We start from the raw sequence: 25,011 nt of genomic DNA on the forward strand, positions 1-25,011 counted from the left end.
TAGTGGAAGGTTAGCTGTCTTTTCACTTTGCCAGAGAGAGATGAAATTGAGCTGCTCGAGCTAACCTTATTTAAGTGCAAAACATCCCCTCAAAGAGACTGCCATTCCTTAATGCCATGACCTTTTCTAACCATGTTAAAAAACCTCAAGCTCTTCAGGTGTGGTTTGTCAATATAAAAGATTTGGAAGACAGCAGGAAAGTCAGTGGATCTACTCTGCTTCGAATGGGGTTATTATCCAAAACTGTTGTCCGTTGTTGGTCTGAGTGAGAGCTCGAATGTTCTTAGGCTTGACAGTGATTGAAGCAAGTGTGCTTGGGTGTGTTGATTTTAGTTCAGTTTATTTAAGTCACCGGGAGATGCTGTGTTTCTGCGCAGGCCTGGCTCAAAAATAATGATAAACATAAAATAAGCAGCGCTACTATGAGTGCCGAGTTCACAAGCAAAAGTCCGAGGCAACACCAGTGACATCAAGTCTGACAAATGAGGTGAATAAGGAATAAAAGAAAAGATTACAAAAATGATTCTGAGAACTTCGTCTAGCCCACTTGATGCTGCACTATAAGGACAGTGCATATGGATCCACTCAGTCGATAACGCCACATTGTTGACGGTGAAACAAGTGCAGCAAGTCAATAGAATTTGTTTAAAAATAAATAAAATGAATAAAATATTTATATCTTCCTGTCACACTTCTGCCAAACTGAGTGGTGCTGTTTGTTTGTAGGATGCTGCGCGGAAGAACAGCTTGAATTCAGATATGGCCAAAGACAGCTGATGAAAGGCCAGGAAGAGGCGCAGAAGAGATATCTTAAAGACACTTTCATGGCACTGTTTAAGTGGCGGTTCAAATTAACTGGCCAAAAGTGAACCAAGAGCAAGGCAGTCAGGAGTGGTTTTGTCAAGACCAGATAAACTAAGACTAAAGGCCTCTTTATGCTGTCACATTCGCACGGGCGGCCGCACAGCATCACATGACCACTGCATTGTGTCGCGCAGCACCTCTGCGGCCCCTCAGCAACACATGCCGCGACACAAACTGCCACGGGCATAGAATGCTGTGCACATCATTTCTCGTGATTGGCCCGTTTAATCACATGCTGTGATGACATAGTGGGCTTTCCCCAGATAGTTACCGCTTCCATTTCGTGGCTGCACATATCAGCTGCACCGCTACCCTCTTGATCGATTTCGCAAATCAATTAAACACATCAGCTGGTCATCTAGGTACATTTATTGTAGCAGGCAATGCTCCCCGGTCTTCATTGTTGTCGCTTTGTTCTTTGTTCCGCAAAGTAAACATGGCGACCAGAATTGGCTATAAAAAGCAGAGGAAACTTCAGCCTGCGGTGTCCTAGCCAACAGAAGCGGGAACGAGTCCCCCAACTTGGAGTTAAACTGCAGCATATTTTCACAGCAACGGAGTAGAAAGGCAAACTATAAAGGCATTGCTTCCGTAATGGCCGCACGGGCGGCGGCTGCACACCTATCAAGAGGCTTTAAATAAAAACCAAGAGCGAGGAAATGTGTGATACAGTTAAGAACAGGAACAAACCAGGTCAACACAAAAAAAAACAGAATATGATTTATTTGGTTATGTTTGTAGAAACCGTACCAATACGAGAAAGCACTGTCGTTTTGGTCTTGCCCAGGACTTTATGTCTGAGTCAAGAGATAAGATTAGGGTTAAAATCGAAGTGATTCATAGACAGAACCGACACTGATCGATGGAAGACTGGTCTTCGGTAGGCCTACGACAATACAGCTAGGAATACAGATTCACCTGGGACAGAATGCCCCCTTGTCATCATAATTTTATTTTTATTTTTTTGCCATTCATGAGCTGGGCTTGAATACATCCATGAATTCTGCACAGCAATTAAGTCAATTTGTTGTTGTTTGTTTGTTTATTGAACATGATTCCATTTAAAAGTACATATGCATGGTCATAGATGAGCACATCTCAGATTTCTCATGAATACACAAGTCAATATAAGCACAGTTGGTGCGGGGCTGTGGGAAAAATGCAGCGTTTCACTTAATATCCTTTCGCTAACTTGAAAAGGGGCAGCTGTGGCCATGTGGTTAATGTCACTGCTTGCCACCGTGTCAAGTCATTTTTGTCAAGTGTGGATAGAAAAACTGGAGAGTATGCATTGGACTGCCCAACCCGCCGGACTCACTGCTGTGGTGTCCCTAATTCAGCGGGACACCGATACCTTGAACTGCTCCCCGGGCACGAAGTTGCCCCCTGCTCCAGCGTGTGCCATTATCTGTGAGTATTTGCTCTGTTCACTACTACGACGGAGATACAAAGGACACATTTCATAAATATGTATGTATTCATGACAATTAAAAAAAAAAGCCTCTAAATAACGTGCCTTAACTCATTCACTCCCAAAGACGTTTTTAAACGTCTTTTCAGACTTGGTCTAGAATTGGCTGGTACTGAATGAGTGAAATGGCAAAATCTAAAGCACGAGTAAAAACAAAATATACGGCGCATGAATTCTGCATTTAAAATGATTAAATTGCAGTTCAATAGATCACATACATTTATCTGAATAAAGAAGAGAAGAGAACACACGTGCAAATGATTCATCAGTTTCAAAACAAGTCAAATGATGTATTCCCTATGAACTGACCTGATTGCGGATAAAATATTGCACAAATAATAGATATACTGTAGCCCAAACTGGAAAAAAGACGGTTCGCTTCAGAAAACAAAAGAGCACAATGTGCATTGCAGTTCGTGCCAGTCAGGGTTTATTTCGAATAGAGATTCTAATTAGAGTGCAATTCCCACCACTTATCATGGAGTGACATATAGGCATCCTGTTCCTCTAAGATTCAACTACACAGGTAAATGGCATGTCATGGGTGGGTAGGATTGCAGAGGTTTAAGCAATTTACGGCTGGTAGTCCGCAAAGACTCCACCCCCGCTGGCACACACACACACACACACACACACACACAAACACCAATAATCTGCTGCAAGACAGCTGTTATATATGAATACCTTTGAAAACCCACACCAAGAAGCAGAGGTCTCATATTTGGAGTGGGACTTGATGAACATGTGAAGGTGCAAATCAGAGATGGACCGTATCAACTTTCATCAACACTGAAACACGTCATAGTAAATAAAAACAAAAAAAAAACCCTCATAATAATTTTTAAAAGAACTACACAAGTACTTTGTTTTCATCATTATGGCAAAATAAATGAACATTTTTTGCCTCACTACGTGGTTGTAGTATATTTTTTCATCCTGTCAACCAAGAAACACAAAGGGCTTTAAATCCTTGAAGATCTTTGTTCCTGCATATAAATTGCAATTTGTCTGATAATTAACGAACAGCCTTGTTTCTAACCCCAATAGAATGGTGCTGAAAAATACAGTAGAACAGTCGTCCACAGATCAACCACTTCCTACTTTTTAACAATGGACACAAACGGAATGGATGCCAGCCAAGGCTCACTTCAAGGCACCTTTGCCAAATTGCACTGGGCAAAGATGAGAGCAGCCAACCTTGATAGGTAGTGGTATTTCTACCTCACTATCGCCGTCTTCCCTCAGAGGAGCAATCGCTTACTTTTAAGTGCTTACAAAAGGCACATCCACTATTGGCCATCTTTCAAGTTTTCAGTCATGAAATGTCATTGGAAAGTGTGCAGGATCGTATACAGTAAGCTGGAACATCATGAAAACACAGTCGCGCTTCACTGTAAAAGGATGGCTGATTGTAGTACTGACAACTGAGATAGGTCAGAGTGCGCGAGGAAGCCATGCATGGGAATGGAGCGATGGTAACAAATAATTATTTTGAGAACAATTAGAAAATGACGAGCGCAGGATTTTGGGTCGTCAAAAAAGTCTAAGGGGATCTACCCGCCTCGGCTTCTGAGTGTTCACAAGTTCAAATGCAATGCCTTGTGAATGATCTCTGAAGAGGATGGCAAGAACTTCACTTCCATTCCCACTGAGCCTTCTCTCTTCCCTCAAAATTACTCCCATTTAACTTTGCCAAAGAGCGCTCTCACCACATGAGAAAGAGCGATGCTGTTGTAAACTGCACAGCGTGAGACCACTACCATCAACAAAATTGGACAAGAAAAAAAAACATCTTTTGTGATTTACTGCAGCCCTGACTGTAAGTGTGGGGCTTTCTTCAATCATGCACCTTAATGCACAAACCATTAGACTCTGACCAGAAAAAGAATATACCCTTGTGTCTCAATTATAGACAAAGACTGAATCTCTACAACAGCCTTCTGTGGCCATAAAAGGAAATGGCTATCCATTTTCTGCTTCATCTCTCGCGCAACTGAGTCCTGTCTCCGTGTTGGGAGCACCAAATTCCTTTTTCCAACTGATTTGTTTCATTAATAACCACAAGTGCAGTGGCTAGAGTACCAATTAAAGTTGGGAAAACATTTGACTTAAAAAAATGTATTTCTTTGTCCTGTAAGAAGTGACTCTGTAATCTTTGCTTCTTTGTAAAAACTTTCATCTTATGAGTAAGACGTCTGTGTGTGTGTGAGTTACAGACCGTTTAAAAGTAAAGAGAACATCATAGACTGAAAGATGTCACAGAGCCACATCCATCCATCCATCCATTTTCCGAACCGCTTGATCCTCACTAGGGTCGCGGGGGGTGCTGGAGCCTATCCCAGCTGTCTTTGGGCAGTAGGCGGGGGACACCCTGAATCAGTTGCCAGCCAATCGCAGGGCACACAGAGACGAACAACCATCCACGCCCACACTCACACCTAGGGACAATTTAGAGCGTCCAATCAGCCTGACATGCATGTTTTTGGAATGTGGGAGGAAACCGGAGCACCCGGAGAAAACCCACGCAGGCCCGGGGAGAACATGCAAACTCCACACAGTAGAGCGATAATGCGCCTTGATCCTTTAGTCCAGGGGTGTCAAAGTCAAATGGACGGAGGGCCAGATAAAAAAAAAATGCTGCAAGCCGAGGGCCGGACTGATCGAATTTTCATTCAAAAATTGAAAAATGACCACATATAGTTTATTGAACCAAAGTTAATTGACTGAAAACCTAACAAATACATTCCAATATGATCAGATAAATAAAGCAACATTTTCTTATGGCTCTGTTAGTAAACTTTAATTTTCAACAGGCACAAAAAACTAATTTCCTTTGTATAAAAATACCCATAACATGAATGAAAGAAGCCGGTATTTTTCAAGGCACCATCAATAGCCCATATTTTCTCTTTTAGCAAAAGTAGGCTAAATTTACTTACAAGAAAAACTAATAATAGCAATTTTCGATCATTTACTCGAATAAAATATTTTTAAAACATAATTGGATTTGAATACAATAAAGTGAAAAAATGTATTAACCAAAAACAACACCTCAAGGAGAAGTAACATACAGTAAAAGCCAGTATTATACTTTAATTTTTAAACTTGAAGTGAGTAAAAACTCTTAATATGTGATTGCACAGTAATATTCACTTCTTTGAGGCTGAGGCTGATACTCGGTGGTGTCTTATCTTTTCTACAAGTTCATCAATATTTGGGGTCAGGCTCTGAGCTGAGCAAATCCTCAAAATTGAGTGAAGGTGTTCAGCAGTAAGTCGACTTCTGTGTGAAGTTTTGTTTAGCTTCATCAAAGAAAGTAGTTGTTCACACAGGTATGTGCTGCCAAACTTTTGACAACGTTTGATCAGCCTGGATGCGCAGCTGGGCCACTGTGTCGGGGAGGAAACGGGCAAACTGCGCAGCACCCACTGCCGTATCTTTTTGCATAGGATGTAAAGCCAAAAACTCCTGTCACACTTAGGCTGGAGTCCACTCCGCGGATGAAAATTGACAACTGGGCAACGTCAGAAACTTCAGCGTTCTTATCCACAGCCAAGGAATATGCGATGACATCTTTTCCATTTTTCACAAGCTGCTCTTTTAGATAAATGGACAACTGCTCTACTCACTCGGCAATTGCGTTTCTGCTCATGCTCACGTTTAAAAAGAGTTGTTTTTTTTTTCGGGGCAAACTTCGTCACAAACTTTAAGTGTCCGTTTTTTAATGAAATTCCCCTCCCCCCTCAATGTCCATATTCTTGTTTTTGTTTGCGTGTTTCGTTTGATGATGTCGTCTCAGATTACACTCTTTCAAAACCGCCACACTTTCTCCGCACAGAAGACACACAGGTTTTCCAGCTACGTCCATGAACATGTACTCCGACTCCCACCTTGTTTGAAACCCCCAGTTCTCAGTGTCCACCTTCCGTTTTGCCATTTTTGATGGGTATCTGCAAGCTAACGTCACTGCTATGCTGCACTAATAAATATTGAAATAAAGCGACCGACTGCTTGGCGCATCACTGTTGCATTGTGAGAAATGTAGTATTCGTGCGTGTAAAAGATCTGCGGGCTCCCGGCTTGCTGCGGTCTGCGGGCCGGTTCTAATCATAAATCAATATCATCCCAGGGGCCACTGAAAACATTCTCGCGGGCCGGATCTGGCTCGCGGGCCGGCACTTTGACATAGGTGCTCTAATCAGAGATGAAAACGTGTGCAGTCTGCGAGCAAGAGAAAATAAGTTTTATTCGTTAAGTCTATTCACGTGTATTGTGCTTGTACACTGATAGGATGAATGCAAACGTACACACGTGCATTTTTAAAACAGTATACCTGTACAGTACTTTCTTCACACCATGTTAAAAAAAAAAAAAAGACAAAAATATGCATGCCAATTCCATATGAAAACTCATTTGCAGGTTATTGAGTACTTGGTAGCACTAGAGGCAGCTCCGCGAGTGCTAAATGGGTTTAAAAGCAGCACGTCATTGCATAAGATAAAAGTTGAGAAGATTACCTCCTGATGCTACCAATGTTAACAAAAGGTCATCTCTACTCCATGCTTTGAATGGAGAATATCTCAAAAAAAATTCCACACTGATCATAGTTTTCCAAAAAGTGAATCAATTTCCTAAACTACAGTTAACCTCAGAACGCAAGGTCAAACTATCAATACAACTTTCTTAAAAGTACCAGCTGTGAGAATTATTTCCTGAGTTTTGCTCGTGTTTAGTATTCATTGGTTTAGCTGCTTTTGTTTTAGTTGCACTTAAGATAAGATAAGAAAACCTTTATTGTCTCACAATGGAGAAATTTGTAATGTACAGCAGCAAATTTTGGAGGAAAGAAGTAGAAAAAGTAGAAAACAAGTATTGGAATGCAAAAAATAATTTAAAAAAAGTGAATTGTGCACAGTACAGAATGCAATATAAAAATATAAGATTAAAGCATATTTGCAACTGTGTATGTGCTGCTTAAGGTGGCTGTACTATTTACAATGGGTTTGTGGGGGAGAGTCGAGGTTTTGAGGTGCATTTATTCAGTAGGATTTTATTCACCCTAGTGGCTTTAAATTAAATCACCATCCGCAACTGCAGAGGGAACAGAAGAAAAAAAATCCATAATGTTCCTTTAAAGTCAGTTCACGCCGGCATGATCTTATTATACTGTATGCGAATGCAAATTCCATCTTAAGACACAGGGAGTGATGATCAATGAAGTGGACTTGAATCGCTAGCCTGCTTTGATGTTTCAGACGATCACCGTGTAATGCTCTTGAGCACTGTGAATAACAAGAGAAGCGAGGATACATTTAATGTAAAGGGTGGGTTCCCTAGGGACAGAACAAATGGCTTTGAAGTCATCTACGGTCACAACAAGTCTTCACCTCTTGATTTACAGCTACCATGGAACCAGAGGTCAAGTACTCTGGATAACACACACACATCTGTTTACCAGGCACTTAATTTTCCTAAGCATTAACTCTTGGGCAAAAAATGAAGGTCAGCACATCACCTCGAAACAAACCACGAGACCGCAGGGAGGGTGCAGAAGGGCTTGCACTGCTCTTGATCTTGCTACCATAGACTGATAAGGTTGCTGGAAAACGCACTTCCAAAAAGGATTATCTGTGTGGGTAGCTCAGTGGGTCTGACAGCCGGCACACAGTGTTTAAGTGAGGCAGGCGAACACTTTTAACGCTGTATTTTTTCGCTCGCTGGATAATTCTCCTCAGAAAATAGAACCTTATCAGTGGGATACGGTCCATCCTGATGAATGTTTCATAAGTGCAGTGTATTCATACTGTCATTAGCCGGGGGTGACTCGCAAACCCAAGGACACAGTTGTCCAGGCCGACAATGTTATAATTGCCACCTGACACACTTCCCACACTTTCAGCCTGTGCTTCTCGCTATTACAGTGTAATAGGATCATGTGAACATTCTAGAGAATCCGCAGATACACTTATCAGTTCAATCTGCAACATTTTACCTTACAATATTGTACGAGTGTATTTTTTTAATTAAATGTAGCAGGAAAAAGGTGTGTATATGGCTTTGTTCACCGCAATTACCATTCATATCCGTGTGTGTGTGTGTGCGTGTGCCAGTAAGGCATCATGTTAAAGGTAAATCAAGTTCAAGTGTGAAACACTTTAAAACAAATAATAGCTTACTGCAGGGTGTTTCATTGTTTTCCTGCAAAATTACAGGAAAGCCATTCAGCACAGGATACGCAGAAAGATGTATGATAGTAAGAAATCAACTCAGATCTACAGTCAAATCTCGGTTTTCGAACGTCTCTGTTCTCGACCAAATCGGTTTTCGACCAAAAATCTCAAGTTTTTTATGCCTTTTTTATGTAATCCGATTTTCGGTCGGATTACGACCGAAAATCGGTTCTCGACCAAACTGAGCGCACTTGAATACACCACTTGATTCCTCTCGCCTTCCTTACACGAGGAAGTGAGCGTTCCATTGTGAGCAGACGTGTTCAATAAAGATTTTTTTTTTTAAAACAACAAACAAATTGGTTTTCGAACAGCCTTCTGGAACGGATTATGGTCGAAAACCGAGGTATGACTGTATCTGTATTGCTTTGTTAGGTGCAATTAATTAATGAGAGCACAGGTGTCAAACTCCAGACATTGAGGGCAACTGGCCTACTTGTTTGTCATATTTGCCTCCTCCAACACACTTGGTTCAAATGATCAGCTCATCAGCAAGCTCTGTCAGGGGCATGATGGAGATTCTGATCATTTGAATTAGGTGTGTTGGAGGAGGGAAACATCTGAGTGTGACACCTGTGAATTAGAGTCTCACATTTAAAAAAAAAAGCATGACTTATGAATTGGGCCATCAGTGGGTTGTTTTTCTTCAAGCGGGGTCCATATTAAGTTGACATAATGGAGAGGAGTGAAGGCTAAAAATACCGTATTTTCCGCACTATGAAGGCACACCTAAAAGCTTTCAATTTTCACAAAAGCTGACAATGCGCCTTACAAAACGGTGCACCTTATTGATGGATCAATATTCAGATTTCTTGGACGCATTATTTTCAATGTTCTGGAAAGTGATTTGTGACAGCTGCAGTGGTTGTGAAAGCGCGATATAAATAAAGCTGCATTGTATTGTATTCCCTTAGGCGTAGCTCCAGCTAGTGGAGGCATAACGCAACCCCATCCACTATTCTAACATCTATGCACCTTTTAAGGCAGTGCACCCTATATATGAAACCAGTTTTAAAATAGGCCATTCATTGAAGTTGTGCCTTATACTCCGGAGTGCCTTATAGTGCAGAATACAGTAATTTTGAATGAGTGTCGATAGTTGAGCCGTAACATCATGCAGCTCTATAAATAAATAAAGCTGTATTGTATTTTATTGCATTGTAATGTATTCATATATAATAATAATACATTTCATTTAAAAGTGCCTTTCATGCCACCCAAGGTATTCCCTTTAGCGTATGGTTCTTGCGTATGCATAACGCAACCACAGCCACTGTTGTAGCGTCTATGTGGTGTGCCCTATGTTTGAAAACAGATACTCCAAAGTGCCTTGTAGTGCGGAAAATACGGTAAATCAGTGTCATGATGCAGATTTGAACAAAACAGCAATGAGTGGGGGCAGTTTTTTCATTCATCATTCATTGTAGTATCAAAGTATTCAGAAATTCTGAACACTGTAGAAAGAACACAGGTGAAGCCATTTTGGGATTTGCTTCACTTATCAGAGCCTTGTGGCCCATGCATCGTTTCCATAACACAGAGTGAGATTCTTTAAACAGTGGCTCAGATCATTTGACTTATAAGGCCAGCTAAGCTTTGGGAAGCCCAGTAAGTGAGTGATCTGTAAATGTGTCCGGATTTTGAAAGAATATTTAATGTTAACTAACTCTCTCTGGAGGGTCGTGATCGATTTTGAATGAAGACAGATTTTGCTTGCATTTGAATTGTTTGTATTGTATCTAATTTTAGGTTTCACTGCATTTGTTATCTTAAAAATTGCAGTCATGCAATTATTACAACAAAAGCAGCACAAACAAGAACGTTTTTACTCGGCGGGCTACTTTTAAGTCTCCTTGTGATTATACTATTGCTGATCTGATTGTAATTTCCCCATTGCGGGACAAATAAAGGATATCTTATCTTATTTGACAAGCAGCAATGCCTAAAGCTCGCATCACGAGTTGAGAGGGGCCTCTACTCAAAGTTTGGGTGAGCTTCGGAATGTTTTTACCGAAGGGCTACAGCATTCATAAGAGAAGGTTTTCCTTAACTCCTCATTTACAATCTCTTGGAGCAAAGGTTTGAGTCTTATCTTCATCCCACCACATTCAGCCTGGATGTTTTTCAGCCTGGAAGTTGGAATAAACACTCAGGAATTGGAGCTACACACATTATGTATAATGCATTTAGTGTTCTTTGAACCAAAAGTATACTTGACTTAAACGTGCCTTAGTACAGTGCAAAGAACAGTTTTTCTTCTGTCAAGTGATTTGCAGAAATAAAGACAAGTTACAGCCTCTGGGAATAGATGCTATTATCACACATCTACATTTCATTGGGATGACAGGGGAGCAAGCAGCAAGCCAGCTGCTTCGAGCCACTGTGTATTATGTTGAGCTGAATGCAGGCAAAATACACATGCTGAAGATAAAACAAGTTTAAGAACATCAGGACCTTCAAAGGTACAGTGGATATAAAGCCTCATCACATGCCAGTTTATATACAGTATATATATATATATGTGTGTATATGTCCATTGATCAATAACATAGTTGATGGGATCCACAAAATAAGACATCAGTGCAACACAATGCCATTCACTCGAGGAAATTCCGGCCTGTCATACTTAATAATCCAAGATTTATCAGAATATACAGATTTTTTTTCCAGGGTTTTTTTCACGGTGTTGTAATATTTGGGGGCGGTATTTATGGTGCACATCGCCCAACCCATCCCCTCCCATTTTCTGTGAATGGGATGTTTTTGAGCATTTTTGGGAGATTTTTTTTGGAATTGATTGTTATTATATTTTTTCCCAATGTATTTCATTGGGCTTCATCTTTAAACAAATTTCGGATATTCTTGGGCCGGTCTGGTCCCACAAGTTGTGTATATTCGATAGATCGTTACATCTCCTGATCGGATGATCGGTTGTTGTTGTTTTTTTGACTCGCTTATCCATGATCGGCTGCAAAATCCTGATCCTGTAAAAGCCTAATAATGTGACATACAAATTGTTTCATTCATTTTTTTTAAATTAAAAAAACACATCGATGATCAAAGGTCCAGTCATTTTGTCCATAAAGCAGAGCATAGTTGAACAGACATAGACCGAGTAATAACCAACACTGAATTTCGAAGTTGCAAAAGCAATGCTGAGCACACTTAATTTGACATTGCCATGAGAGAGCGTCTTGGCTGGGGTGGATGGGTCACAGCTGGCTTACGCTCCGGTCACGCTTGCCGTGGAGGAATTATGATGGCCAGTGACACGAGTGGATGCCTGAAGCGTTCCCAGCTTGCTCTTAGGTGGAATGCGCTGGTGGATGAACGTGCTCACCATCTGTCACAGTTGGTCACAGTGTGGGTGGGAGGGAGTCAGTAAGGAAGGTGTTCATCTTATCTGTCACCCTGCTCTCTGCTATTGCCTCCACACCGTCCACTTCCAGCCCAAACGCAAAGCTTGCAACTGAACGTTCGGCTCCAAAAGCCGCCTCTCCATGGCGACAATGCCAAGTCAATTCTCTGCCCACCATGGGCTTTTGAAGAGATTTTCCAAATCCTGTTGCACACATGGGAAGTTTTGTATGGGGGTGGGGGGAACGTTTCTCCTCTCATTGCTGTGTGCCCAGTATATTTTAAGTGAGACTTCATTTGCTGTGAATGTTGAGAGGGGCAGGGGTTTCCAAACTGCACTTTTGGGTGTTTGCAATGCGTGTCGACACGCTCAACAGTGCTATTAGTGTAGGGAGAAAAACTGAACTTTCTCATTTGCATAAACGAGTTTGGTTTTTGTAAAACATGTCAATTTTTGGGGGAAATTATTTCACGTTAAACTCGTGTCAGCTTCCTGATGATCCAGAAAGTAAATATAAAAAGTTGCAGTCTGTTTTTAGTTGAGGTCCAGTAAAATATACAATGGATATTTTTTTAAATATATCTATTTATTTGTATTTGGTTGGTAGGCTACAACAAACACTCTGAGATGAAAAATGCTTCAGGCTCGTAAGTTGTTTTCCTTGTAGACAAAAATTATATATCATATCCCTGTAACTTTTGACAGGAGAAGCATGAGCGGATGATAAACAGGTGGAAAGAAAACTATTTGCTGATATCCATAATGATTCCGATTTTGAAGTCATTTCAGCAGGGCAACTTTCAATTTCAAAAAGTCAGGACTAAACAGGAACAGCGGGTTTCTGCACTCATTGATCTCCATTGGTGTTCCTTTGAACCATGAAATTGTCATTTGTTCTGCCGGCATTACATCAAATGAGAGATGGGGGTCACACCGAGTCTGCTACTAGGCACTGAGTTTATTTTAACTTATCGGACAGAATATCCATGGGTAATTATATTTGGGACTGAAAGAACAGGCAGGTGAGTTCATGCTTATCCCAGACAGTCTCTCCGCACGGTGAAGGACGGAACGATGGTATCTATTCATGAGGCTGCACAAAAATCCCCAAAAACACTCCGCGCGTCCATCATGCAATATGAATCCTCGCATGACGTGATGTGTGGAAGTGTAGTAGAAGTTGAATGTTTAATATTTCAGGAGTTGTTGTTGGGTTTATTTTTTTTGTTTGGTTTTTTTTTCAGTTTGTAATTGTTACAGCAAAGAGGAAAAAAATAAAGTCACAAACAAATAAAAACACTGTAAAAATGTGGTGCACACGCCGTGGGTGGTCAGTACAATGTGGCTTAAGTAAACTTTGGTTGACAGTCACAATAGAGGAGGTAAAATAACGTAATTTAGTCCATCACGGAATCCATTGCTGATCTTCGAAGTTAAGGGCATTCAGACAGCCTATTGTTTTACGGATAAGATAAGATATCCTTTATTAGTCCCACACTGGGGAAATTTACAGCCTCCAGCAGCAAGAATGTAGGCAGAAAGAAGAAGAAAAAACAAACAAACACCATCCAATTAAGTGCAATATAAATACAATTAATATTGTTTACTTAGTTTTACTTGTACTAATTTTTATGAATGAGTCGTATCTTGTTTCTTAAAACAGTGTCTACACAGCAAAAATGGGGTTAGGTTAGTAATCGTACTACCACCGCACTACGGTTCACTTACATTACGAAATGTCCTTCCATACCTATTTGTCATGTCTTTGTTTACGATGATACTAATGTAGCGTGTTATACCGGAGACAAATCCCTTGTGTGTTCTACATACTTGGCCAATAAAGATGATTCTGATTCTGATATCTTAAAATGGATTATTGTTAAAATTATGGAAACAAATTGTGCTTCACTTTCGAGTTTCCATGATAGTTATACTCATATTGAAGCTTCCAGGACTTGCTAAGTTGTATTTGTTTTGATGTTTTGTATTTGGATGGAGCGCACCATGTGCTTGAGGCACTGAGAAGCGCCCCCATTGGGTAGAGGCTCTGGTGGTCTGTAAATAAACATTGCTCACTTTGAATTACTTCACTTGGTCTTGTAAGAGCACACCCATAACATGAATTGAACTTTTCCTAACTGCAGCGCTTCTTCTGTGACATCATCCATGGCTAACGTCAACCATGCATGCTTTCCTCAATGTTTGTGCATGTGGACGGTAATAAGCTAAAATAAGCAGCAAAAAGATTACATTATGGGGCCTTAAATCCATTAGAGAAGGAGAAAAGAGGAACAGACGGCAGGGATTATTCTGGACGGATATATGGGAGAGCACAGTGATGAGGGTGACATTGACAGTGCACCACCACCAACCACAACGCAATCAGATCAGGGTGACCACAACACCACATGGTTGTTGTATAAAGAGATAGAAACAGAAAAAGAAGGGAGAGGGATGTTAAAGGATTAAGCCCCAGTAAGAGAGAGGGATAAATGAAAGAGAAATACAAAGAGGGAAGAGATTCCATCTTCCAAACAACAAACCGAGAGCCTCCGCCACCATCAGCATCCTGCCTTTGATGTTTGCTATGATGAACTAGCGCTAAGAAGCGAAGGGAGTGGTGCTGTCGGTCGTGGGAAAGCCAGAGAGAAGACGGAGCCATCAGCATTGTGAAACGCATCTGGCCCAGAGGCATATGTAACAGCCACTTTGATGATGCTACCATTTACTTCATGTGCGGAAGTGAGGAGGAGGAGGCGGAGGCAACATTGTGATGGAAGGGACACCGTGTGGAGATGGTTCCAGGCTATGGAGCCAGGCTGTCGAAGCCAACCCAAAATTATAAGTCAAAGGAAAAAAAAAAAGCAACTATAAGACATAAAGGACATACAACAAAGCTGTACTGTACACCCAGCAGGCATTGCGGCCAGCCATTTTAAATAGGATGGAGACGATATCGGTTCTGGTTAGTATGAGGCAGCAGACCTCTTTGCTAATTTGGTGTACAGCACGGTGACATATACTGACCTGGCCTTGAGACAGCACTAGTGGTGGTGGGTTCAATAATTGCTACAGGGGAGGAGAGGGGGGAGGGAAAGGGGGGGAAAGAGGACATTCATGTATTATTAACAGAATGGAGACGTAACGTGGAAAAGAAAAAATAAATAAAAGAGCATGCAAGGACAAAAGGGTCAGCATCTTATTGGTATGATGCAACCTCCACATGCTCAAGACTTCCTGTAGCACAGGTGTCTTAGTCATGTAAATACGAAATAAGCTTGGAAACTCCGCACTGAGTGAAAATGTCAATCATACTGCATGCCTCGTGTGTTTAAGTCAATGCCCATCTCTCCGAGTGGTGAGTGGTACAAGTTTACAGGTGCCTGTTAGACAGGTGATATAGGATTGCCCCCCCCCCCCCCCGCTCTAAAAATGAGAAGAACCTGTGTCATGCTTTTGTCAAACTACCCGAAGGATCAATAATTTGATCACACTTTGAAGCTTATATTTACATACCGATTAAAATTAGCCTGTTTTAAGTCAAGTCCCATGCAAATGAGCCACGGCTAACCCGGCATCCCTCGACTGCAGGGCAGCTTATTGTGACCATGACGACCAGGGGCAGATCAACGGGCTTGCTAGTGGCTGTTTGTGCTCAAGGCACAGCCCCAAGTTCGAAGTAAAATGCGAGCACCTATAACGACAGTGCATGGATTGTGTTTTCACTCGTGGAGGCAGCACTTCATCACCAAGCTGCCAAATTACTCGTGTCAGGAAGTGTGCAGGTTTGTGCATTTGGCGCATACAACGGACACTTTGCCAAAGACGAATGCCATACATTATGTACAAACCGAATTCCAGTGAAGTTGGGACATTGTGTTTAACATAAATAAAAACAGAATGCAATGATTTATGAATAATATTACATACCTTTAATTAAATATATTTAAAAGACAATATGTTTTATGTTCAAATTGATAAACGTTATTGTTTTGAGAAAATAATCATTAACATGGAATTTTATGGCTGCAACAAGTTCCAAAAAGCTGGGACGGGTGGCAAACAAGACTGAGAAAGTTAAGAAATGCTCATCAAACACCTGTTTGGAACATCCCACAGGAGAACAGCTTAACTGGGAACAGGTGGGTGCCATGATTGGGGATAAAAGGAGCTTCCCTGAATTGCTCAGCCATACGTAAGCAAAAATGGGGTGAGGTTCATCTCCCTTGTGAACAACTGCATGAGAAAATACTCAAACAGTTTCAGAACAATGTTTCACAACATACAATCGGAAACAATTAAGGGATTTCATCACTGACGGTACATAACATCATCGAACGGTCTGTGGAGAACTGGAGAAATCACTGCATGTCAGCGGCAAGGTCGAAAAACAACATTGAATGTCCGTGACCTTCGATCCCTCAGGCGGCACTGCATCAAAAATCGACATTAAAGTGTCAAGGATATCACCATATGGGCTTAGGAACAGTTTATAAAACCAATGTCAGAAAATACAGTCGGGCGCTGCATCTCTAAGTAGAACTGTACAATGCAGAGCAAAAGCCATTTATCAACAACGCCCAGAAACGCCGCCGGCTTCTCTGGGACCAAGCTCATCAAAGAAGGACAGATGCAAAATTGTTCTGTGGTCTGACGAGTACACATTTCAAATTGTTTTTGTAAATTGTGGACGCCGTGTCCTCTGGGCCAAAGAGGAAAAAAAACATCCGGATTGTTATGGACGCAAAGTTCAAAGTCCAGTATCTGTGATGGTATGGGGCTGTGTTACTGCCAATGCTGAACGGGACATACAGGTTTTGAAGAAACATATGCTGCCATCCAAGCAACATCTTTTACAGGGACAAAGATTCAACAATTAGAAAAGGCGATGTAACACCGTGTTCAACATGACCCTGGCTGAGGTTTTTGGAGCATGTTGCAGCCATACAAGTCTAAGTTAATGATTATTTTCTAAAAACACTCAAGTTAATCAGTTTGAACATTATATATCTTGTCTTTGCAGTGTATTCAAGTAAATATAGGTTGAACATGACTTGCAACTCACTGTATTGTTGTTTATGTTGAGCAAAACGCTCCAACTTCACTGGAAATGGGGTTGTAATAAAAACACATTGGTCTAGTCGTAGTGGTAAGGCAGTAAGAATTGAGTGTAAAGAAAAAAAAACATTCTTAACATTTGGTCTGTCTTTCAGAGCAGGTAACTCTGGGTCCCAATCTGATTAGTTTAAGAATTTATTTCAGGCTGTGGCATCGATGACATTTGTGAGGTGAAGTAATGTGAAATCTAGGAATGTTCAGAACTGTAATGCAAAATTAGTTTTTTTTTTTTCTTTCATAGTGCAGGTTTTAAATGTCAGATGTGGACACACCTAGTAGCCAGACAAGAGGTTGACAATACATAGGAAACTCTCAACTCTGCGTGTTTTGGCTTTTTGAGACACTTAGGTTAAAAAAGATGGACCGGCCTTAACAAAGGGTGGTAAGAGAAGAAGATACAGAATCGACAGTATTTCATCATGAGATCAATGTTTGATTTTCGGCCGCATTGGAATTCCAGATCAAAAAGATGAGACTCAAAATTGGAAAACAGCGATATGTCTCCCAGCCACCTGTATTGTTGCAGCTAAGCACTGCATTGTTCACTGTTTTTTGACTTTCATTATCAAAAGAACCCATTCAAATATTCAAAAAGCACAATCACAAAACAATGCACAGATCTCCAGCAAGGTGGCCACTGCAGAGGTGCATGAGGTTACGGGTAAACTATTGACAGACTCATTCAAAAGTACCGTATTTTCTGGACTATAAGGCGCTCCGGAGTATTAGGCGCACCTTCAATGAATGGACTATTTTAAAGCTGGTTTCATATATAGGGCGCACTTTTATAAGGAGCATAGAATAGAAGTTATAGTAGTGGAAAGGGTTGCGTTATGCATCCACTAGATGGAGCTACGCTAAAGGGAATACAATACATTACAAAACAATACATCTTTATTTATATAGCACTTTCACAATCACTACAATTGTAACAAAGCACTTTACAGAACATTTACTATACCGGTAGTACACCAAAAAATCGGAATATCAATCCATATATAAGGCACATCGGATTATAAGGCGCACGGTCGGCTTTTGAGAAAATTGAATGCTTTTAGGTGCGCCTTACAGTGCAGAAAATACGGTCAATGAAGTACAGAGGCTCACATTCAGAGCAGTTAAGACTATAGCCTCTCTAAAGGCTTAGTCAGGTGTCATCAAAGTTAAAATGCTGAATATTTATTGTTTTTACATTGTTGTCGTGCTTTACTGTGCTTTGAACTTCATGGTTTAAAGGAACACTTATGCGACTACCTAATTATTGCATAACACCTTTCTCATAAAAGTTCATGATTTCTGCTGGATGAATTATTTAGTGTTTTACAACATGATTGTCAGGTTAACAAGCTGAGTCTGAAATAACACCATAAAGTTGTTGGTTATTGTATAAGCATGTTCCACTTAAGACAAGAGCCGAATCTGACTCATTATAACTTGAAACAGAAGTAATGCAGTGTTATATGCCCCATCTATACTCTGTTTCTTTAAACAGATGTGTACTGACTTTGTTGTCTTATACGCTCATAAGCCACCAACAATTAGGCCATCGGTGGTTTCGTTTGATTTCATCATTTCTTTTTGAAGCTGAAAATGTGTAGGAATCAGCATTCATGTGCCTCCTCGACAATGCATACGGGTGCAGGGGCAGGTCGAATGCATCTTTTCTTCAGTGAATGCTTCCACTTGAACTAGTCCTCTGGGAGCAGATATGTGAAGACAATTTCTTTTTAGTTCTTTCTTCAAACAGACAGATGGGGGCTCTCTGATTAATATTTGAGTATGAATCACCAGTGAATCTTGTCCAGCGCTCAGACACTCAGTCGCTCCATTACGGTATGGTACATGTCTTTTGACAGGCAAGCTCTCCCTATCGAATATTCACCCAGTGGTGGACTTACATCCTGTATGTGGTGTTTGCCAAGATGCACCAACTAATAAAACATCTTATTGAAGTTTATTTTTCCCAATTCTAAAATTGAGTCATTACTTAAACAGCAAACGACCTGAAAGAAAAAAGAAAATAGCTCTCTGGGGTTACATTTTCATTTTAGTGTAAGAGCTCAAAACAGAGACAAATCAGAGCTAAAATGCTTTTGTCAGCCACATGATGTTAAACATCTTTCCTTGCAAACGATTTATGCTTATGCTTGAAAAGACTCGGAACAATCTTTTTCAATTCTTGAGCCAACATGAAAATGGGCAAATATAATGGTCCAAAATATCACAAGCGCTACACACAACAGAGGCACATGCAGACCAAAACAAAAGTCGTCATAGTTTTTCCGAGTTCATGTATCCAGACAGGAAGAATGAGTGACGCTCTACAAGTCCTTAAAAGTTGCACAACTGGATATACGTACATCACGATTCACCACTATTTGGCAGACATGCTAAACCTTAAACCTGTAGATGGGCATAATAATTGATTAATTGACCGTCTGTCAGTTGTGTTGATAGTTGATTAATCCTTTCTTGAAGCAAATGCTTTTGTCTGTAGCAGAGACAAGGATGAATCAGGCACAATTGGTTCATGGTCTCAAACCAAACTGAAGTCAGCTATTGGAATTGCAGCGACATCCACACATTCATGCATACCTCTGCTATGGCCACTCCAAAACATAGCTTCATTTTTGCCATTCAGAAGTAGTATATGAGCGATAATGCATCGATCATTGATTTCCCCAGAATTGCACATACCTAGTGGACAATACAAGAAATCAATTCGAAAAATCGTATTCAAACCAACACCTGATGATTAAAAATATATTTGGTGGTAAAGTCTGTGATGGTTTCTCTGCAATCTGTAAAATTATTCATTCTATGTCATATTTAATTTTGCCCAGAGTGTGCATCGTCTTGCGGGGCATCCATGATGCTCACTCATCCTGGGATAAACGTTCCTTGCTCCAGGAGATGTTGTGGTGTGGGTGTTAAGTCTAAAGCCCGCTGGGCTGTAGCATGAACACATTGTCACAGCAGCGAACGTTTTCTCATCACAGTGCAACTGGAAAAAAAAAATGTTAATGACTTTTTGATTGCCTAAATATGTAAATTCAAGCATTGAAATGATGAGTAAATGGTGCAATATTTTTCGTCTGCTTTTTAAGGAGAAGACACACATTTACATGTCCTACATACAGTATGTGAATGTTTTAACATAAAAGCGATGAATGTGCATTATCGAATGATTCACCTTGTTTGATTGACATTTCTTCATAAAATAAAATTAAAGAAGAACCCAAACAAACACAGGAGAGTGATTTCACACACTGATGAGCGCAACTTGCAGAACGGAGACACTGTAGGTTTCATTTCCCACTCGGCTTCAATAATGATTTGCTGTTCTGGCACAGTTCTCACTTTTAGCTCTCATCTCCTTGCTCCTTGACTCAGACACAATCACACGAGAGCAAACAACATCATGTCAGATGAGGAGACATGTCCGAACGACACCGACATGTACTGATTGATAGGTGTGACAAACGAACACAATCCTCATTGACCAAGTAGCCAGCAGTGACTCTCCTGCCTGAGGGAGACCGAGGTGGTGATAGAGAGAAAGTGAGTTGCTACTTTTTTCCTCATCAGTCTTTTCTGATTACTGCTTGGGGGGCCGGGGGATGTGGCTTGGGTGGAAAGAGAGAAAGAAGAGGAAAATGAAGGCGTAGGTATAGAAGGAGCAGAAAGCTCCACTGGGGCTAAGCCGAGGTGGGTCGAGGGGATAAGAGCTTGACCAATTAAGCTGGAGGACTTCTCAGAAAATTGGAGAGAGCAGCTTCACTTCTTTTCATCAAATTTTACTTCTATCCAGCAGTTGAAATGGGAAATCGAACTGTAGTAAACGCGGGTACCCAAAGGAAATTGGAAAGAACACAAGCTCGACTAAAAACATAATTAATGGCTACATTTTGTTTTTGTCCTCCGCCCGAAATTTATCCACACAGCGAGCACAGTCACTTGTTATTTTTTCTTTCTCAAAAACTGTTATTTTTTTGTCCATGCAAAGCGCAATGTATTAATGTCAGATCTGTAATGCTCTTTGTTTGTCTTTGTTGACAAGAATTAGCATTCATTTATGCATCACTTCATAGCAGTGTGTTTATGAAACTTAAGGATTTAAACACATCTAGAGCCGGATGCAAAACCAGCAGGCTCCTTATTTTTGCGGTTTCTTGAACGCCACTGAAATGTCTTTTAATTATTTGAACAAAGTTTTTGTTAGTCATTTAAAAATACGTTTTACAGTTTCAGCGAATGGGCCGAAATATCGCAAGCCGTACATACAGCAGAATCACATCAGTGTAGACCAAAACAAACGTCTTATCAGGAAGAATGAGTGGAGTTCTTCTAGCTTCAAAGTAGCCCATTTTTATTTTCTCAAGACAATCATGTTTACAACCCGCAATTTTTGGAGAATCACACTTTTTTTTCTACAAAAAAAAAGAAAAGGATCCAAGATCGAGGGCGACGACACAGTAAAAGTGAGATCATGAAAATGTGTGGCGCGTGTGTGTGTATATATATATATATATATATATATATATATATATAAAAGAAAGAAAACCACATCCCAGAAGGTGTGTGTGTGTGGGGGGGGGGGGGGGCTTGTTTCGAAAAATGTATCCATCCATTTTCTAGTTTTCCAATTGGAGTTTTGAAAATGTCTTTGTCTTTTAAGTTGTTGATATGTTGGAGGGGGAGTTATCAATTAAAATCAGACTGATTTTGTGTGTGTGGGGGGGGGGCGGGGGGGAATGGCACACACAATTTAAAGGCAATTTTGCCGAGTCCTGACATACTTTTGACAATAAAAATAACCTTACACAGCCACTGTTACGTTCACATTCACACTGTCATGATTCTGTTTGTGACCAACAGCTGGCACTGTAGGGTTCTCCCTGCAGCTGCACACCTGTTGGTCAATATGTGATTAGTACCGGTTGAATAAAAGGAATCCCGTCCGAACACTCATTGTTGGGTCATTGTTGCTGTTTCTTTGCTGCTGTCATTTTTGTTTGTTCAGTCATGTTTCGGACATGTTTTTGTTATTGAGAGTTTTTAGTTTCTGCCATGGTTTTTGTTTGTTACTTTGGATTTGTTTTGTTCTTAGGACTTTGTTTTGGATTTAGTTTTCTCTGTTTTAAACATAATTCGTCAAGTTCACCCTGCTCCTCCCTTCTGCCTGCTTTTTGGGGTCCACCATCACCTCGCTACGTGACACACACAGCTCAACCACTATTTCTTTTATTTGCAATTCATTTGAGACAAAAAGAAGATTATGTTCCCTGCAGTAACTGTTTGAGAAGCTCAGTAAATGTGTTTCTAGTTTCCTGGGGTTAGATGTCCAGAGTCACAGTTCATCTTATCAGCAAAAACTGAACGTGTTTTCCAAGGCTGATTTAGAGGTAAAGGCTAAGAACATTGAGACATTCAATAGTAAAAATCTTACAACTTCAAGAATGGTGTAAAGCTGGGGCCAGACTACTGCCCCTTTTGTATTTAGACAGTATATATGAATCTTCAGACCCTTCGTCACAAAACGGCCATGTACTGCTTCCAATTTAAATTCAATGCAACGTATGACGCTTGGTCAAATATGCAAACCTTGTTCCTCTTCCCATCTTGCTCATCAATGGCTATTGACTGGTTCTAAAATAGCTATCTAAAGTCACCTGTGGTCTCACCTCTGGATTCTGTTATTTGCATCTGTGTACCTGTGAGAGTGCACCATGGTGATTGCTTGCCATTCCTCATTAAGGGCAACAGCAGAATTGTCCTCTCTCTCATGAGAGGAGATCATGGGAGTGAAAAGGGGTGAGGGGAGACACTCTTTGTGTTTGTGAAAGAAGGCGGTGGAAGTGGAAAACGACGACACTGAATGAATAGAGGACAAAAAAAAGAAATGCGAGAATCAGACAGAAAAGTAAAAGTGTGCCAAAAAGACAGATGAAGGGATCAAGAATGAGTGAACTGAAGTTGTGGAACGTTTGGAAATTATTCCATTCCTTTCACCGTGTTGAAGCTTTTTTTTTTTTTTTCCTTTTAGGCATCGCCGGCGTCACATTAAGATCATCCATTGGAAGATCTGAGGCAATCTTTTGATGTTCTATGCGCATACACAAACAGGACTGTGGAGTGGTCGTTTGACAACAGCAAGACTACAGAAATATATTTCTGTATTTTCAGTCCCTGGGCTGTGAGGGACGATGTTAACATCTTAGGGGACTGCGCAAACTGCTGAATAATTTAATTTACCTGTTCATATTTCTTCAGTGAATACATTATGCTGTTTTTTTTTTATTCCCCCTCTCATCTTTGCTCTACAATGTTGTTCTTCAATCCTTAACTGGCATCGCTTCTTGCAGCTTGGCAAGTGCATTGGGTGGAGAAGATAACTGGATTCTGTCTTTCAGGTCACATCCAGCAAAGGTTCAATAACACCTTGTTTATAAAGTGCTATTGTTGTTTCACTTTACTACCACACTCTATTCATGCTCGCACCGTGTCTCAATTAATTGGCGGGTGAATCATCCACTTGAAACACATAAGCCCCAGTCCCCAAACACACAGCTCCCTTTTCCCCCCTCAAGAGAAAAGCTCTACAATTTGGAGGTAACTGTAATTATCTCAATACATAGCAGCTAGCATTTACACACAGACATTAAAGAACCAACGAAATCAAATGACAATTTGAGCCAGTCTCGTACCTGTTCTCATCATGTAATACTTATAAAACCCAGAGAAAAACAGACATCAGAAGCTATTGACAGTAATGTAAGAGTAAATAAATAATCCCTGCCACGACAAGAGGAAATATGTTGAGTAAAATATAATGTGAACCTATTAGGTCAACGATTTGATAGACAGTGAACACTCACTATCCGTACGGGATAAGGCCCGAATCCTGCTGCAAAGAGCAAAAATAAAACAAGAGTAAAAATGTTTAGAATAGCCTACAGTGATATTTTGCACGATGAATATACCACAACCTATGATCCCAAAAGATTTTAATATCATTTCAAACTAATCCCCCGTCAGAAGGACTTTCAACTCCATCCCAGGGGAGGCAGGAGACTTTGCGTCTGAGTGCACCATGTTCCGCTTCTCCATTGTTGAGGCGGCCGAACAAAGCAGTGGCCATAAAGTGCCTGTCGTGGTGGCAACCCTCATACTCATTAGTGAACACCAGCGGTGAGGGATGCCGTCCTATTGGTCCTTTTTTGGTCTATGGGATTCCGCAGGCAGCTCGTGGGTACCGGCTGGCAAAGGTACATGGGAGTTCACCCAACCAGTCTACTACTGTGCTTTGTGGACTTGGAGAAGGAGTTGGACCATCTGCCTCCGGGGGTCCTGTGGGGGATGTTTTGGGAATATGTGCATGGGCTATTTAGTCCCTGTATAACCGATGTTAGATTTTGGTCCGTATTGCTGGCAGGAAGACGGATTTTGTTTCTGGTGATCTCCGCCAAGGCTGCCCTTTGTCACCAATTCTGTTCATAACCTCTATGGACACACTGGAGAGGCTCCTGGTCAATTTTCATGCGGAGCGCAAGTCAAGCACAATGTGCAGTCCAACTGTGCGCACAGGTGGAGTTTTCTTTCTTTTGATATTTGCACAGGTACAATTGGGTGTAATGGGCATTGTGCACTGTTGTGGGATGGAATTAGTCTTTTCCCTGCCAATAGCGGGCATCTCTCATTTGCATCAATATCAGGGCGGTCCGTTATGACCGAGTAATTCGTGCTTGACATTGTGGAAACAGAAATAGAGTTGATGGAGCCCGTGTACATCAATGGCAGGTAAACTGCAAGATCCATCCGGATGTTGTAGTTGGCCCCGCATGTGACGTGGAGAATTGCGGCACGCCCACCTCCCCCCACCCGCTATACCAAATTCACAAACATGCTGAACTAAATCCTTGTCCCAGCACGAAAATGATAATGAGCCCACCTTTACGCTGAGCTCAGAC

At 41.0% G+C, this 25,011-nt stretch overlaps 1 protein-coding gene across 2 annotated transcripts in view; it reads right to left on the reverse strand.

The window, feature by feature from the left end:
* negr1 (neuronal growth regulator 1) overlaps nucleotides 1-25,011 on the reverse strand; it is a 130,166-nt gene that overhangs the window by 14,115 nt on the left and 91,040 nt on the right. Inside the window, exon 7 of one of the 2 annotated variants that reach the window (XM_086115790.1) lies at nucleotides 14,951-14,992. The exons of the other annotated variant lie outside the window; for it this stretch is intronic. Coding sequence (XP_085971916.1) covers nucleotides 14,951-14,992 — 42 coding nt within the window. The remainder of the gene's footprint in view (nucleotides 1-14,950; nucleotides 14,993-25,011) is intronic. 2 annotated transcript variants of the gene reach the window in all.

Source organism: Hippocampus guttulatus, chromosome 7 (assembly GCF_054856545.1).
Source record: "Hippocampus guttulatus isolate MCC_2025c chromosome 7, RoL_Hgut_1.0, whole genome shotgun sequence".
Classification (NCBI taxonomy): Eukaryota; Metazoa; Chordata; class Actinopteri; order Syngnathiformes; family Syngnathidae; genus Hippocampus; species Hippocampus guttulatus.